The sequence below is a fragment of the Periplaneta americana genome, chromosome 2 (genome assembly GCF_040183065.1).
Source record: "Periplaneta americana isolate PAMFEO1 chromosome 2, P.americana_PAMFEO1_priV1, whole genome shotgun sequence".
Classification (NCBI taxonomy): Eukaryota; Metazoa; Arthropoda; class Insecta; order Blattodea; family Blattidae; genus Periplaneta; species Periplaneta americana.
Window position 1 is genome coordinate 169,694,316 of NC_091118.1, and position 19,049 is coordinate 169,713,364.

General features: G+C 33.3%; 1 protein-coding gene across 2 annotated transcripts in view; it reads left to right on the forward strand.

Moving 5' to 3' along the window:
• LOC138694809 (leucine-rich repeat-containing protein 40-like) overlaps nucleotides 1-19,049 on the forward strand; it is a 56,473-nt gene that overhangs the window by 22,233 nt on the left and 15,191 nt on the right. For both annotated transcript variants that reach the window (XM_069818894.1, XM_069818895.1), the window contains exons 5-10: nucleotides 1,185-1,354; nucleotides 5,887-6,029; nucleotides 9,088-9,294; nucleotides 11,812-11,955; nucleotides 12,900-13,088; nucleotides 14,696-14,881. In XM_069818894.1, the coding sequence (XP_069674995.1) occupies nucleotides 1,185-1,354; nucleotides 5,887-6,029; nucleotides 9,088-9,294; nucleotides 11,812-11,955; nucleotides 12,900-13,088; nucleotides 14,696-14,881 (1,039 nt within the window). The remainder of the gene's footprint in view (nucleotides 1-1,184; nucleotides 1,355-5,886; nucleotides 6,030-9,087; nucleotides 9,295-11,811; nucleotides 11,956-12,899; nucleotides 13,089-14,695; nucleotides 14,882-19,049) is intronic.

The window sequence follows — 19,049 nt, forward strand, 5'->3', positions numbered from 1 at the left end:
ATTAGTAACAACAATGTAATTTATTCGTCACAACAATAATTCCTTTCTACAATTCACCTTAAACGCTCTCGTCAACAATTGGATCTCCACTCAACACCGTATTCGTTATAGCACTCCACCGACGACAATGACAATTTACTTGGACTATTACGCACAACAATGAACTGTTAATCTTAACTAATATTTACAAAGCACTATTTACAAATCAGAACTACCAGTTCTCAGTTCACAGTTCTTCTATCTCAGTCACTCGAGTTCACGGTATCTCGAACCACAGACCTTCAGAGACAGTTCACTGTACTCGAACTCGGGTCCCTCCAACTGCGGTCCACTGCACTCGAACTCAGGTCCCTCCAACTGCGGTCCACTGCACTCGAACTCAGGCCTTCGGATGCTGACGCAGATGCGGACGCACACTCGAGTCGAACTCCGGCTGGCTTGCTTGCTCTGGCTTTCTCACTGACTGAATAACTGAAAACTCTAAAACTGCTGTCGTTCCTTCTTTTATAGCAAAATCATAGTTGCGAGAATTTTCTACAGGTGTGTAGAGAATTATCTCGATATCTCTACATCGACAGACTTCTGGAATAGTCGGGAAGGTCGTTCCACATTCACTGCATTAAGTAGCAGCTGCGCGCTCAGCCTCCCCTCGCGTGTAGGCTCCTTTCCCCTTTCCCCGTGAAGCCCGCGCGATATGCTCTCTCGCGGGACGCTGGTCGTGAGTTCGATTCTCACGTCGCTGTCACAATACACAGAATTTAAAAGGGTTTGATTTCAGACAATCTATAACGTTTATATTTTAGTTGGTGTAACTTCATGAAGTGTTATTTTTAGTTGAAAAGTAACTTTTAAGACCATGTGTATAATGAAAGTGTATTCGTTTTGTCCCTTATACACTCCCTTAGAATCAATAAAACACGTTCAGTTACCTCTGCAATAATGCCCATTCAGTGAATAGCTAGTAGATGGCCCATGTAACTTGCAGCAGATGTGTTTTTTGCACATAATAATGACTTTGCAGAGGTAGATTCTGTACTGTGAATGGAACCAACATACGACATTTTTACAAAAGTAATTTATAATGTATTTTTTTAAATTACGATTCAAATGTGGACATACTTGTTAGACAATCTGTATTGAAAATGTAAATAAATATCTTTTTCACTTAATTGAACTTATTACAGTTCTGCTTAAACTGGATCTGAGTGAGAACCAGTTGAGCTTCTTACCCCCATTGGGAGATCTAAGGAAGCTGGAAATGTTGTACCTTCAACACAACCAGCTGGTTACTCTGCCAGATGTTACAGGGTGTATGGCTTTAAAGGAACTGCACCTAGCTGACAACGCTGTTAAGGTGCGGGTTCTCTCCTTGGCTTCACTTTCTTCTTGTGTGCTGTATCTTCCTGTTGTTTTATTTTGTATATAAAGTTATCACTCGTATTATTTTCTGAGTGTTTCTTGTATATATTGTATGTGAGTGTGCATGTTAATAGTTCCAACCAGGCGTGACTTAAAACACTTCATAATAATATAAAAATTCCGTGGTATCTGTAACAATTTATTTTATGTACCTTACCATACTGCGAATAATAATAATAATAATAATAATAATAATAATAATAATAATAGCCTAATAATAATAATAATAATCATCATCATCATCATCATCATAATTTAATAGAATTGCCACAAGAAATAAAATGTCTGTAGAAAATAGATGCAGATTTTAGAACTTGTAAATAGAGAGACCAGTTTAATAATAATGATTTTTGGTTTTGATGATTTATTTATCACTTGTTTATGTATTATTAGTTTCAATGTGCTATTTAACAGCAATTGACCAATAATTGATTAGCACAAGGGTTACTGTGTCTATAACAATAAAATAGAATTAGTGATAATAATAAATAAAATACCCAATGATGATGATGATGATAATGATAATAATAATAATAATAATAATAATAATAATAATAATATAATAACAGTATAAAAAAGAAAGTAAAAACTAAACATTACTAAACATTGACGAAAAACAATTCTAGTACAATTGATAAAATTATTGATATTGATTTATTATTTTGGATATTTTCTTACTGTTTTTGTACTTGAAAATATCACTAACATTAATTTCATTATAAATTTTACAGTCTTAAAAAACATATCATCGCTGCGCCTTCAAAATCTGCTATGTGTTCTTAAAACGATTTTGCAGGAGAAAGAAAAAAACACTGTTGCTTTTAATTCCATTGATATTCAAAGCTACTGCCCGTGTAATTAATTTCCTCATTTATCATGTAATGATTAAAATTATACAGAAAATAGCTTTGAAAATCAAGAGAGTTAAAAGTGACAATGCTTTGTTTGTTATCTTGCAAAATCTTTAAAAAAAAAAAAAAAAAAAAAACCATAGCGGATTATGGAGGCGCAGCAACGATATGTACATGTTGTTTGAGAAATGTTGTTATATATTGTGTGTTTGTGTGCATGCTTGTTTACGTTTGTACTTTTCTATTGTATTTTTTCTCCTAGAAATTCTCGTTGTTTTGGTAGAAATGGTTTGGTTTCAAATTATTATATAGCCTGTAATTTTGTCGTCCAATGAATAGAAATTTTTAATAAAAAATGGAGTTTATTGTATGAACTATATAGTCTTTTATAAACGCATGATAAAGATATTACACTTCGTATTTCGTCCTTATATTTTTGTTAGTAGTTATATATATCTTTTAATCGGCTTGGCTTCTTTTAAATTATTGTATTGCCTATAATTTTGTCTTCCAATGAATACAAATCTTATAAAAAAAAGGATTCGTTTGTGTACATATAGCCTATTATAAATGCATGATTCAATGTTACACTTCGTATTTCTCTCTTATATTTTTGTTAGTAGTTATATATGTCTTTTAATTGGCTTCATTTGCAACAATAGCTTGAAATTTTAAAGGAGCAGAGTGTATAATATGGTAAGATTTTCCTCACTTCTTTAATTTGAATATTTCATTCTTCATTCATGCTTGCAGTAACTAAATGTCAATTGCACTATGCCTATAGTACAATTTATAGGCATATTTAATATTTCAAAGCTGATAAATATTTCTTAGAGCAAATATATATGCGTTGAAGGTGTAGTATACACCTAAATTCTACTGCATTTACAAATGTTATAATTAACCATAATTATTTTGCACGTCATGAATTTTTCATGACGTATAAAGCTTATAACTTCATTTTTATTATTTATCTTGATCACAAGAGTCATCCATAGGCCATACACAGACGTCTCAGGTTATCTGAAAATGTATTTTTTTGTACACATGAAAATAGCCATTTTATTACCTCCATTCTTATATGTATTAGTGCTGAAAAGTAAAAAATACTCCAACTATGGGAACTTAAAGTTTTATTAGTGCATATTTTCAAAGTAAAAATTACATTAAATATTCATCTTGATGACACACTTTTAAATACTTTATATCACTTAGTAATATAGTTATAATAACCACTTTCATGTGTTAAAATAAACTAAGTTGTATATTATCTAGTTGACTAGTTTCAGCATATGTCAGCCATCATCAGAACTATTTCTCCCTGACATAAGCTGAAACTAGTCTGCTAGGTAATTTACAACTTAAAATATAACACATGAAAGTGGTTATTATAACTATATTTGTAAGTGATTACACTGAAGGACAATTTGTGCCATTTTATATTTTATCTACAATATGATACCTTCGGTATGCCAATGCTTTGATTGGTAACTGTGTTTTCTGCATCCTACATTATGTTTAGAGTTAAATGAAATTTGTTGTAGTCATAATTTAAATTCCTGTATATTGTTTTGTGAAAGTGGGTAATATGTTTTTAGCGGCGTATACCTACATTATCCAGTTGTAAATGTTTTTTTTAAATATAATTTACCATTTCCTTGAATTTGAGTCATCTAGAAATTGACATTAATACATTTGCATTTGGAAGGTTTGGCTTTGTGAACGATTATTAAATTTGCTCTCGGAAATTTATCTGATTCAATTAAACATTTTATCGAAACTTATCACAAGTTTTATTATTGTTTATATTATTAATCGCATATTATGCAATGTAATGAAATTAGTTTTTCCATGTCTGTTATATCACCACATATTGGGGTCTTCTTTTAATGTTAGAGAAACATTACTTTTAGAAACATAGGAAATACTATAGTTGTGAGAAATAAAGATTTATGACTGTGTTGGAATTAATTATAGTTGACATTTAGAAGTAGCTTGTAGAAACAATTGAAAAAAAAACGCAACTCAAATCGTTTTAATTATGATAATTCAAGATAAAACATATCAGTCTTAAAAATATTATAATGGCCGGTATCAAGGTTGTGTATGTGGATTTTTTTTGTACTTATATACAGGGTGAATCGTAAGTAATGTTATTAATTTCAAGAGGTTGTTCTTTCAGATATTTCAAACAAAAAAGGTTTAATACAATTTTGCTCGTTTTTGCTTCCTTTTCGAGATAAAAATTGTTTTATATGAAACACTTCATAGCATGTTTTGGGAAAGCCATTGATTTAATTCCCAATATGCTCAGTCAGTTTAAGAGATTCCTGTATTATGATGATAAATGATTGAAAGAATTTTAATTTTGTCCTTTAAATGTGCAGAAATTTGATCCGAACAAATGTAACTTTTCATTCTGAAATGGATTTTAAAATGTTACATTTGTTCAGATCAAATTTCTTAATTTCTGAAGGACAAAACTAAAATTATTTCAATAATTTATTATCATAATAACTGCTCTCTTAAATTGACTGAGCATATTGGGAATTAAATCAGTGGTTCTCCCAAAACACACTATGAAGTGTTTCATATAAAACAATTTTTATCTTGGAAAGGAAGCAAAAACGAACAAAATTGTGTTAAACTCTTTTATTTGAAATATCTGAAAGAACAACTCTCTGAAATTAATGACATTACTTACGGTTTACTCTGCATATCATAGGTATACTGCAATGTTTAATTATTTTATCACATCATTATTTGGATTTTGGTTGTATTCTTTAGTAATGCTTCTTTAGTACTGTGTTAATATAAGTGACAGATGTGTTCCAAATATAATTTTGAAATAATAAATAGCAATATTAAAACTGAACATGTATGCTTGACATCTAAGGACATAAATACTAGTTTTCTGCCAAGAAACAAAGGTGGAAAGTAGTTTAGAGAATAAAACTCGTCTGTTAACTGACAAAACTTAAATATTTACATTTGTTGAGATTTCGTGTTTTAGCAAAGTTGTAATTACATCTTTATTAAATATACTGTAAATTTTCAAAATGTGACTCTGTATTGTACTTGTATAAGGGGGTAATAACATAATAAATTATTAAATAAGTATATAATAAATTTCAATCTTAAGACATATCAACTTGCAAATGTTTATTTGCTATGTAATAACAATATGAACGTTTTCGCCGTTTAGGGCATCTTCAGATATAACAAAAAACATATAATCTGGACCTATAACAGTAAATTATGCAAATGACAAAGACATAATTTACTGTTATAGGTCCAGATTATATGTTTTTTGTTATATCTGAAGATGCCCTAAACGGCGAAAACGTTCATATTGTTATTACGTAGCAAATAAACATTTGCAAGTTGATATGTCTTAAGATTGAAATTTATTATATACTTATTTAATAATTTACCAGGCATATTGATATATAAAATGAATTGTAAATAATAAATTATGTTACTGAACATTATACTAGATTATGAGTAAAGAAGTATTAAATGAAATATATATTATTATATCGAGATGCTAAACAATACAATATTTTAACTTCTGATGTAAAAATTATAATTATAAGTTAATAACTGATTTTGACAGGAAATTGATGTTGAAATATTGGAAGGCTTGTCCCGTTTACGAGTTCTAAATCTTCGAGACAATAAACTTGAATTAATACCAGAAGAGATTTCATCTCTCCAACTGCTGACACGATTCGATTTGACTAACAACTGTTTAAGCACGTAAGTTCTCTTTAATGAATAGTTCTTATGTCAAAGATAGTTATAATAATTATTCTCATTAAGGTTAAGAATTTCCTATAGACCAACTGGCTTTCTGCAAGAATACAGTAAGTTTAAATACGAAGATAAAAATTGATTTGGGAAAACCTATAACCAATTTATTTTGCTTCATTTATACAGGATGGTTGACGAAGTTCAACCTGCACTTAAAGAGCACATTCCTGAGTTCGGGTAACTATTGGTTTGATTCTGAATAATCACTCATTTTTAAAAAGTGTTTCGCTTTGAACCAAGCTGCTGTAGATCTACGAAATTTGATTACTGATAGCAGTAATACAGAACAGGTCTCTGTTATTATTATACTCCCACATAATACAAGCAGTAAAAGTGATCATACTGATATGTATAAGTAACTATCAATATCAGCAGCATTAACTCCAATATTATAACGTGAATCCTAAATTGACTTCCTCACACCAGACATTGGTGTAAACTGCAGCTAGTTGTTTGGCCCATGTGATTCACATTTTTGTGATCTACTGCATTATAAGCAAAACTGAGATTCTTGAAAATCTGCTGTAAACATTACTTTGTATAGGGATAACAGATACAAGTATGCTATTTACGAAACACTGCTTTTCATGTTTTGTGAAATAAAATACTTAGTGGCTTATGGCTTTTAGAGAACCCAAAGGTTCATTGCCATCTTATTATAAGCCCGCCATCGGTTTCTATCCTGAGCAAGATTAATCCAGTCTCTACCATCATATCCCACCTCCCTTATATTCATTTCAATATTATCCTCCCATCTACGTCTCGGCCTTCCCAAAGGTCTTTTTCCCTCAGGCCTCCCAACTTTTTGGATTTGCCTATACGTGCTATATGTCCTGCCCATCTCAAACGTTTGGATTTAATGTTCCTAATTATGTCAGGTGAAGAATACAATGTGTGCAGTTCTGCGTTCTCCATTCTCCTATAACTGCATCCCTCTTAGCCCCAAATATTTTCCTAAGCACCTTATTCGCAAATACCCTTAACCTCTGTTTCTCAAAGTGGGAGTCCAAGTTTCACAACCATACAGAACAACAGCTGGTAATATAACTGTTGTATAAATTCTAACTTTCAGCTCTTTTGAGAGCAGACTGGATGACAAAAGCTTCTCAACCAAATAATAACAGGAATTTCCCATATTTATTCTGCGTTTAATTTTCTCCCGAGTGTCGTTTATATTTGTTACTGTTGCTTCAAGATATTTGAATTTTTCCACCTCTTCAAAGAATAAATTTCCAATAACCATAAAAATTATTTTTCTGCCAAAATATGCAAAATGTTGTGTAGCTTCAAAAGGAAAAGCTTCCAACAGTCTATATTGTAAACATACACGATACATTGCAATGCTACTTTTGCAGGTGTTTTGCGCTAATATTTTCCACTTTTTTTTATAGTTAAAAACAGTTTTCTTTTTTAAGATTCAAATTATTATACCAGTAACATTAATTATTGGGATTCAGACCTAAGCTTTACAATATGTTTTACTCAAAATGACCTCAGGAATTAACTTTGTGAGTACAGGTCATACTTCATGAATCACTTTGTATATGATATAATTATGTGGTTTTACAGATGTCATTGTATACTGATTGAGATTAGAAACCACAGTTTTTTTTTGTCTAGAGTACAGTGAGTTTGATTTAAGCTGAGCAACAATTTAACTGCCTGTAGCTGTACTAGCGACTTAGAAATTGATTTTATGTGGCCCACAATGTAGTCATACAAGAATATCTTGGAAACCACCTTGATAGCTCAGTAGAGCACTGGTCTGTGATGACTGTTGATCTGAATGCGAATCCCAGTGATGACAGTTATATTTTCCTTATTTCATTATTCATTATAATAGCATTAATCAAAATGGTGTTGGTAGTATTATGACTGGCATACAGATGACATTAGTTTGAGGAGTTGTTGTGGAGGGGGGGGGCTAAAGGGCGCTTTGGTGAACTTCATTAGAACTTTAAGCCTACATGGCTGAATCGACAGATGGCACCACATAGTTGAGTAGGGTTGCCAACTTTTTTTAAGAAAATAGGGAGACTAAGAAATCTATAAAATTTCACATATAAAATTGACAAATTATTCAGTTCATTTATTAAAAACAACTTCATTCTACACTTCGCCAGCTAGGCTTAAATTAAGATTTTGAGACAGATTTTGTCTTGTATAATAGTCGAAGTTGACTGCAGTTTGCAGCTCTGATTTGATTAGATGTGTCATGCTCCTGTTTAGAACATTTGTCTAATTGTTCACGAGGTGAAACACGCTCTTTCTATGAGCAATACTACTTGATATGCTTAGAACAAAACTAGCCACTTTTTCCAAATTTATAACATTAACATGATTTTATTTTAAATGGGTGAACATTAAAACCCATTCTTGGCAAGCATTACTTTCTATAAAGACTGCACATTTCAGTGCGTCTCTTGAACAAAATTCATCATATAAACAATCATCATTCACGGCAAAATAAAATGTTTAGAATAATGATTTTTATATTATGCAAAAATAAGGGAGAAAAAATGCTTGAAGAGAAGGAAAATACAGGAGCCGGGAGACTGCTGAAAATTAGGGGCAAATACGGGAGATCCCTGAAAATATGGTAGGGTTGGTAACCCTAAAGCTGGGTCATGATATCTACAAAGAAGAGAAGATTACACTAGACATTAATACAGTTCTTATACAGAGATAAAAAGTGTTTTCGACATCCTCTTTGAGGCCAGTGAGTGGTTTTAAATCAAGCTGTGGTTTTACTTTTTAAAGTAAGGCATTCAATGCTGTCGCTATTTCAGCACTACCTCAGCTCTGTCCCGGCTGAACGCAGCCATTGATGTTATTTTGTGTGTACTAAGATTTGTATACGTAGTTAATTTTTAAATGTAATACTCACTGATTAATAAAATTCTTATAGTTGAATTGGTATGGTATTTATAAATAAATATTTCAACAGAATTTTAAATAACAAGAGATATTGTGAAGTAGTTTGAATTTTTTTTTCTGGTTCTAGGTTACCTGACATAGTAGGTTTTTTACCACATCTCCAGAGTTTGCAATTGGATGGAAATCCTCTTCGTTCAATTAGGAGAGATATTATTCAATGTGGAACGTCCCGAATACTGAAATTCCTTCGTGAACGTTGTAAGGGTGAAGGAAATATTACTGTTGGATCTGAAAGTAACTTTACTTCATCAGCTGAAGTCAAATTTCCAGACAGGTATGTATCTGTGTGTGCATGCATTTTGCGTTTGGGTGTCTGTGTGTCTGATCTGACTACTTGTGTTAATTAGAGAACAAGAGAGGAGTAGAAATATTTTTTTACTTTCTCATTCTACAAAGTTCCTTTTAAGTGATGTTACTAAAAATTATTTTGTTACTTTCGCGGAATTCACGTTTCCTATCTCCGTTACCAAAAAAAATGGTTTGTGGAATGCTGTCTTTCTGTCTGTCTGTTTTCGAGACTAAAGTGTTAGACATATTATATTGTTCATACTCATTATCTATATCAGTTTATCTGGGAATGACGCACATGAAATATAATTTTTAATAAAAAGTAATGTGCCTTTGTTTAAAATCAGACTTCAACAGTGGTAATCTACTGGTACTTGGAGAATCATCAGGCGATTTTCATCAGGATGTTTTGTATTACATAGAACAGTCACTGTCAGATAGCATGATTCTGTGCAGTGGGCACATTTCCCCTCTGCGGGTAGCAGTGAGCGTGTAAAGGAGGGGAGGTTACGTTGTGTAGAAATAATAGGAGTAACTGCAGCGATAACAAGCGTCATAGCTGTACGATGTCCGACATTGATTCGTTCACCCTGTGCAGGAAAGTATCTGAAACCCGGTAGAGCATTGTAATGACGGAGCCTGACATCTAACAAACTGACAATTGAGAGGAAGTTCGTAACAACAAATCAACATTTTGTTAAAGAAATTTAGTAATTATAATTATAGAGTTTTATTTACTTTTTGTTGTGAAATTAGCCCTCTAGATACAGATACTAGAGAGTGCCTCATTCTTAAAAGATTACTGGTCCCTAGTTGTAAACCAGTTTATTACGCATGAGTGAACTACTGAAGTAAGATCTGATATAGGTATTTTAACACTTGTATCACTTTAAATTACTGTTATCGTGAATAGAGCAATATCAGAAATGGTTATATATGTAATATGTATTGTTATTTTATGTAAATTTGTGAAAAATTAATTATATACAGTAGAGCTTAAATTATTGTCGTTAATTCGTCCACAGAACTGCGATGATGATCGAAATGATTGTAATAGAATCATTTAAACCCATGTTATAGTTACATTATCATTCTGGAAATAAAATTTAGTCACATAGTCTTCCTTTTGGGTTATAATTTCGAACAAAATTATATATTAAAAGAAATATGATCCCTGAATATTGTCACATTGATACAATTTCAGATGTCTGTGTAACCAGGATAGTAGCACTAGGACAAATTACTTATACAGGGCCTGGCAGAATGATCTCCCCTATTAGAAACATAAATAACAAGAGCAACATAGATCCTATTCAAAATTTTATTTTATCCTCTTACAGAAGAATGTTTGCCATTTTGACATCACTTTGTAATATCGTCCAAATGGTTACCCACACGAGCTATACACTCTTCAAACAGTGACTGTGCGTCCTTCTTTCTCAAAAAAGCATGGCTCTATTACTTAAAATTGTGCAATAGCACACCAAACAGTAATACGCTCACTGTGGAGAGGTCGCTGACTGGGACCAATATGGAATGTTTTGTTTGTTGATGCAGCCTGACAAATGAAAATGAGGTTAGTCATTACTGAGCACAACAACATTTTCCAGTATGGTGTCACAAGCATCTTGGCGGTTGAGCCAGTCATGTTGCCGAAGTTCCTGAACCACCCAGATATTTCCAATACCAGAGCATGTTTAATGGCTGAACGTCGTGGAGATGTGGTTACAGCATGCCTCACTGCTGTGATATTTTTGAGAGCCCAAACATTGTGACATCTACCGGATGACTTCTGTTTGAAAGTTGAACCTTTCGTCTGATATTCCTCACCCATGTCAGTAGAGTTTTTTTTATCAGGAATTCTTTTGTGTCGACCTACTCTAAAATGGGCACGAAATTACCATAGCATTGCAATCACAGTCACCATTTTTTAAAAATGCTCAACAAAATGTACGATGTTTACCTCTTCACGCCATGATGGTAGCTGAAATGGCATGGCTTGTGTTGCTCAAAAATATATGCCACTCAGTGCAACTATCAATGGCGGCCAATTCAAACCAAGGAGATCATTCTGCTGGACCCTGTACATGATATGGCAAAAATGACGATTAATAGGATTTTGATTATCGATATAATAAATGACAGTTGGTAGACACGTTGACAGTTAAAAATGATAATTGAAGCTTCACTGTATATTCACTTATATTGTACAATTTATAAATCAAATCAAATGTCTTATTTATGGGATTTATGAAAAGTGAATTTGCTATGCAGTCCAGAAAAGAAAGTTCATCTTATTTGCATGCAAATAAAATTATATCATTTATGTCTTTTGAATAACAGTTCACGAAAATAAAATGTGAAAAGTATCATTCACAACATAAAAAATGAGCTAAATTTTTGCGAAATGTTTAAAACGTTTATTAAGATAGTATGTGTAATCTTCACAACACTTTTTTATGAGGGACTTGTTAGTAAAATGAGCATAATGATTTTTTATTAGGTATATGATGAGAAATGGCCGAGCTTTGAGTTTAGCCATGCAAGATCTTACAGAGATTCCAGATTCTGTTTTCCTGGATGCTGTGGAAGCTGAAGTTACTTCTGTAGACATATCAAAGAACAAATTGAAGGAAGTTCCCCTGGGGTAAGTTGATTGCCAGATGTTTTGTAACATTGCTAAAATTTTGTGATATTGAACATTTTTATTTCAAATATTACCTTTCTTTATTGGTAGTATTATTTGGCATACAGTATTATGTGGTTTGTAATCTGAGATACAGTTTATGGATATTCAGTTATGACAGTTAAGATTTTTACAATTGTATGTAATAATTGTGTTTTCACATTATTGCAAATGTCTTTCATTGATGGATGTATAGAATGATAGCTAGAATTAAAATTATGTGTTACTGATATAAGTTCTACTGATTTATGTCATACAGAAAAAAAATTATTTACATGGTGCTACTTTCGTTTTTAATACATGACAAATGGAATAACTTTGGTTTTTGTGTTTGCCTCATTCCTTTACTCTACTCTGGGTCCTTATGTGCAGTAAACCGTTAATGTGCTAACTCAAAATTTTCTCGGGCTTCCCCAAGAAAATTTTGAGTTATCACGTCACCAGGAAAGCTTCAGTAGTTACATTAATGTGCTACAAGATTTATAGCCATGATTCAGTGGATTGATGTTTTGATTATATTATTATTCTATGACATTCTTCATGTTCTTAATTTTGCAACTGGGATTATCACGACATGAAAAATATAAAGTCGAGTTCTTAAAGAGTGGGAAGGACGTTTTAATACTACTGTGTGCTTTATTTTAATGTTATAAATTGCAGTTTGTGTCATTTTTTTTTTAAATCGTGTCCAATAATTTAAAATGTGTTGATGCTTTTATGATGATTCAATCGTGGTATTTTTGTATCATACATGGGAGAGAAGACTGCTGAGGTAGAGGAGATAAGAGTAAATATAGTATTTTGCAATGGATGTGCATTGTCAAGGCTGGATCTTTCCTTTATTCTTTCCATCCAAACTTGGTACCTATCGTATCTTCTTTCTGTAGTCACATATTTTTGTTTAGGCTGAAGAATCTCGCAAGTCGCATCACAGATTTGAATGTCAGCTGTAATTTGCTCACCATGATATCTTTGGAGTTGGGACTATGTCAAAACTTGCAGTACCTGGACTTACAGAAGAACCTACTTGAAGATTTGCCTCAGTCATTTGAATGTCTAACAAGACTCAGAGAGCTTGTTATAGCTTTTAATAAGTAAGTTGTTGCTTTAATATATTATTAGTAAGATAAGAAAAATTGTGACTATGATGGATTTGTTTAAGTGTTAATAGAGCAAGGTTAGTTAATTTCATTACAGTTCACTTCTCTTTTACTTCAGTTCATGGTTTGACCAGATATGTTCAGACTTGTCAGATCTTTTCAGCTTCGTTTATAATGTTCATTTTGCTTCCTTTTTTTTATTCTTTCCTTTTCTCTCTATGTTTTTTTATATGTTCTGATTTTTTTACTTTTTCTAGGTTATTCAGAATTTCGGATTAGCGGGATTCACACTAGTGGGGTTCTAATTTACTTACTTACAAATGGCTTTTAGAGAACCCAGAGGTTCATTGTCGCCTCTACATAAGCCTGCCATCGATCCTGAGCAAGATTAATCCAGACCTTACCATCGTATCCCATCTCCCTCATATCCATTTTAATATTATCCTCCTATCTACATCTCGGCCTTTCCAAAGGTCTTTTTCCCTCAGGTCTCCCCACTAGCAGTCTATATGCATTCCTGGATTCATCCATATGTGCTACATGTCCTACCCATCTCAAATGCCTGGATTTAATCTTCCTAATTATGTTAGGTGAAGAATATAATGAATACAGTTCTGTATTGTGTAACTTTCTCCATTCTTCTGTAACTTTATCCCTCTTCGTCCAAATATTTTCCTAAGCACCTTATTCTCGAACACCCTTAACCGCTGTTCACCTCTCAAAGTGAGAGTCCAAATTTCACAACGATATAGAACAACCGATAATATAACTGTTTTATAAATCCTAACTTCCAGTTTTTTTTAAAGCAGTCCTGATGACAAAAGCTTTTCAGCTGAATAATATAATAGCAGGCATTTCTAATATTTATTCTGCATTTAATTACCTCTTAAGTGTCATTTATATTTGTTACTGTTGCTCCAAGGTATTTTAATTTTTTACTGTAATTAATTTTACAAAATACTTTATGCTCGACCATGCCGAAATGTAGTAATTATACACCTGTTAGCAGTCCTTTAATGCATGTCATTAACGTACACCTATTCATTAAAGTTCAGGTTTTCGATTATTCTCGGATATGCAATCGAAAGACGAGGGAAACATCACGGAGGCTGGAAATCCAATACTGTTGCAGAAGGTTATGTTCTGTTACTATAATAATTAGCGTTAATTGTAAATAATATTCAAATAAATTCAATTTGTCATCACGTTTTTCAATTCTAAATCAATTTCCAGGTTATACATTCTCTGCATTACATCAAGGTCAATGACATTATTGTTCCTCGGAAAAAATCAATACTTTCGCGTCTGCGCACATCTCACAATTCAAGAGCTATGAACAAGGTCACTTCCGATCTTCTGTCAAATACAAATAAAATGTATACTTCTGAATAATTTAAAGTTAGAAATATGGTCGAGCATAAAAAGTTGTATGAAACTTGCCTATAATGGTAATTAAGACGCTCGTATGAAAATTATGAAACTTGCTTGCCCTCGTTTCATAAACAAACATACTTGCGTCTTAATTACTATCATTATAGGCTCGTTGCATAATGTACTATTATCTTTCGATAATATATAATTCATGATTATTTCATTTACAGGTTCTCTGAATTACCTGAATGCGTGTACAAGTTACCAGGTCTTGAGATTCTGATTGCTCGTGGCAACCAGTTGACAAAAATAGACATTTCAGGACTCTCCCAGTTGAAAAGACTAGCAACATTGGATCTGGCCGACAATAATATTAATCATGTGCCACCAGAGTTGGGAAATATGACTCAATTGAGGTGAGTACAGAAGTTAAACTTTTTTGTATTACCTATAATGTCAATTATAAATTACTCAAGTTATTCTCGAAATTGAGTAGATAATTAGAAAGTGCAGTGTTATGTCTTGGAAAATGTTGGTTTTATAGACTTTGTACCTCAAGAAGTGGGTGGCTGGCTTTTAAAAATAATTATACTTCGATAATGAATTGCTCACATAGTTGTCCTTAGTGTTTGATAAGTTATTACACTTGCCATTGGAGCTAGGTTTCACTAGGGTGATGCAACCGTAAGGAAAACAAAGATCTTTATCACGGAAGATAAGTGAAGACTGGAATCGAATGTTGTTAATTTATGGTATGTAAAAGAGCACTTCCCTTAAATGAGGGTGCTACAGTCAAAATTGATCGAGCTTTTGTAGTCCATAACAAAATTAAACTTTAGTCGTGATTATCCTCATCTAGCAGCTCCAGTTTTAGTAGTAGTCATTCTCTGCTTGAAATCTAAAATTGTTTTCCCTTGAGAAGGTTATTTCTACCAGAATGCTACAGTTTCGCAGCATTATCACGAAACATTACACTTGAACAAATATTGATTTTTTTTATACGAAACATCCTATCAGAACCTAAAGGTACAGTCACACGTCGCTACTTTTGCAACGATGCAGTACAAAAAACTGCGCAACTCTCGTACTGCGACGTGTGAACAACGGTGCAACCCAAAGTAGCGGCTGCCGAACCTGTTGCTCGCTACTTTTTGATGCTGTGCGCAGCTTAAAAGTAGTGACGTGTGAATAGGGTTCTCAGGGTTGCAGCCGCAGCATTTTTGATATCGGTTTTGTTGAAACTTTAGCTGCGGTTGCAACCAGTGTTGCCACCCAAATGTGCCAATGATACTTTTATTGTTTGAATGTATTTTAATGTTAGATGTGATGAAAATAAATTATTTGTAACAGTTATTAAATGCACAACAAAGTCTGAGCATATTTGCTGACGATATAATTCACTTTTTTAATTTTCTGTAGCGTAGTTTCAAACAGGAGGGTTGCCAACATTGATTACGTGAATATGCTGTTGGTTATCATTTAAGTATATAGGGTCCACACCTGTAGAGTAACGGTTAGCGCGTCTAGCCGCAAAACCAGGTGGCCCAGGTTCGATTCCCAGTCGGGACAAGTTGAGGTTTTTTCCGGGGTTTTCCCTCAACCCAATTGAGCAAATGCTGGATAACTTTCGGTGTTGGACCCCAGACTCATTTCACCGGCATTATCACCTTCATCTCATTCAGACGCTAAATAACCTAAGCTGTTGATAAAGCGTCGTAAAATAACCTACTAAAAAAAAGTATATAGGCGTTTTTAAAAGCTTTATAGTAAAAATAATGCCAATTTCTGAATATTAGTTAGGACAGAAAAGAAAATAATTGATAAGTAAGCTTTCGCATGAGTTTATTAATAATGCGAACATAACCACAAAATGTACATTGAGAAGTCAACACGGAGATGGAAACCTGCAGCATGACTGCGGCTGCAAAAGTAGCGCCTTGTGTGTGAACAGACTCACAACCTCCAGTTGCAACTTTTGCTGCACTCGGGTTGCGCAGCACGAAAAGTAGCGTGCAGCGTGCTACTTTTGGCTTACGTGTGAACACGACACGCAACTTTTGCAGCTGCAGTACAAAAGTTTCGCAGCAAAAGTAGCGACGTATGACTGTACCTTAAGACAGTAATTTTTTTATTAAAAAACGTGTTTTTAGCTCTGACATTTTATATTTTTAGAGGACATAAAATATTTCCGTTTATTTTATTCATAGTACTGTAATAAGTGTATTTCCCATTCTGATAATACAATAAAAGTAGCACATTGTGCGTGAGTGTTTGTACAGTGCATAGCATATACAACTTACTAGCGTTATAACCCGTCATAGCGCGCATGTTTAGTGGGAAGATCTGACCATTCTTTCACACGGGGGAAAAACGAATCAGCAGTGAATATCAGTGATTTTGGTCAATAGTCTTGTACAAATAATGTGCCAGTAAGAGATAATAAGAAAACGTTATATGAAATTTAAATTTAAATGATGTTTTATTTAACGATGCTCGCAACTGCCAAGATTATATCAGCATCGCCGGTGTGCTGGAATTTTGTCCAGCAGGGATTCTTTTACATGCCAGTAAATTTACTGTCGTGAGCCTGTCACATTTAAGCACTTAAATGCCATCAACCTGGGCTGGAGTCGAACCCACGACCTCGGGCACAGAAGGCCAGCACTCTACCAATTGAGCCACCCAGGCCGACACGTTATGTTGATGTTATCTTTTATCAAAGCATATGTTGCAAGTGATGTCCAGCTTTCTGGATGCAAGAATCACATCAGAGAAACCTTCAGATATTTAGACAAGAATACAGCTAAGTCATGGGAAATATTCACGTATGACATGTCACAGAGATTAGCATTAAGAGGACTGGAAATTCTGGACTTTCATCCTTATAGTAATTGCAGTATAGTTAAAATGTCTCTTTACAGTGCACCAAATTAGAATTTTTTATAATACAGTAAAACCTCTCTAAAACGAAATGCGATCGTTCTAGAATTTTTTTTCCGTTTTCATAGGTTTTCGTTTTACAGAGGGTTTGAGAATAAATGAACGAAACTGCAAGAGGGTTGGAAGAAGTAATGGTACAGGAGGTCAGTAACTTGCCCGGGTTCTTGACAATAAGCACAGAATAGTGACAAGGTTAGAGAAGCTTCACCCCAACACCTGACAAAGAATAGTGAAAGTCTTCCAGTTCATTGCATGCACAGTCACGCAAAAAGTTATGCCATATTTCGTACAGTATTATCGCAAAATTAAAAATGGTTTGATAGAATTTAGCAACAGTTAGGCTTAAAATTATCCGTTTTAGTCAGGGTTTTTTTTTTTTTTTTTACCTAAATGGTGCCCAAAAATGTTTCTTTTTTCGCATTAGGCAGTTTTCCATTTTAAAGTATTATGTTACATAGGAAATCATTCCGTTCCCAAATTTATTTTTCGTTTCTGCAGGTTTCCTTTTTATAGAGGGTATGTTTTAGCAAGGTTTTACTGTACAAGACTGATACTTTATTTACTTTAGACCTGGATAAATAAAAACCACACACAAAATTGTCTCTTCAAAGATTTTAACATGGTGAACTAAAGTTATTGATAGCAAAAGAAAACTGGCTTATTTTTTTACTTTACTGAAAAGTGAATGGATAATTAGGAATTGAGGCTCAATTTAATTATCGATTTTAATGAGGAAATAACAGCTCATGCCTTTAAATCTGGTTATTGAACAGTTGTGTCAGATCTAGAGGGCAATGTAATATCCAGTGATAACTTAAGATAGCTTTCAATTACAATAAATACAATATTCCAAACACATCATCCAGATATTCAGGAATAGTAACTGGCTAAATTAACGAGGGTGATGAGGATCTTCTAGCCATTTCATTGGAATAAGTACCGGTATATGCAGGTAGGTTTTCATTTACTTAATATTGGTTAATTATTATCATTATATCATCATCATAATCATAATCAACATTATTGTTACATTCATAGCTTTTGTGTTTAGTTAAAGCTAAGTTACCAAATCAATCACACGAAATGTGCTTTCAGTATAGTGGTTAATTAGTTGTCAGTCTTATGCTCCTTCTGCCCAAAAGACTTTCGATGTTATGTGAGTGTATAACAGGGTATAACATAGTCTGCACGAAGACTTGTATGATGCATTGTTCACATCGGATGTAGTAAACCGCATTTCCTGCAAACAGTTCACACCAAATTCATTGTAATTCTCTACTAGTCCCTCTAAAATCTCTTCGCATCAAAATATAGCCACCGGTGCATAACATAGGTTACTGCCGAAATTTTTTGATAACTCTCGAGTTAGTAAAAGTGAATGTACACAATATCTGTGGAACAAATGTAGAAATATTGACGTTACCAAGCAACTGACAAATTGACTGAAACAATTAAGCCACAAACATGTTTCTTAACAATATTGAATGAAATTATGGTGACTATTTCGTTTATATGACGTCATTCCACTTTCGACCAATGAAATGTAATGAAATTTTGAATTCCAACCAATCACAGTCAGACTTTGCGATCATTTCTGCAGCTAGATTTATCGCTATCAATTTATTGCATGGCCGTTCTTTTGTT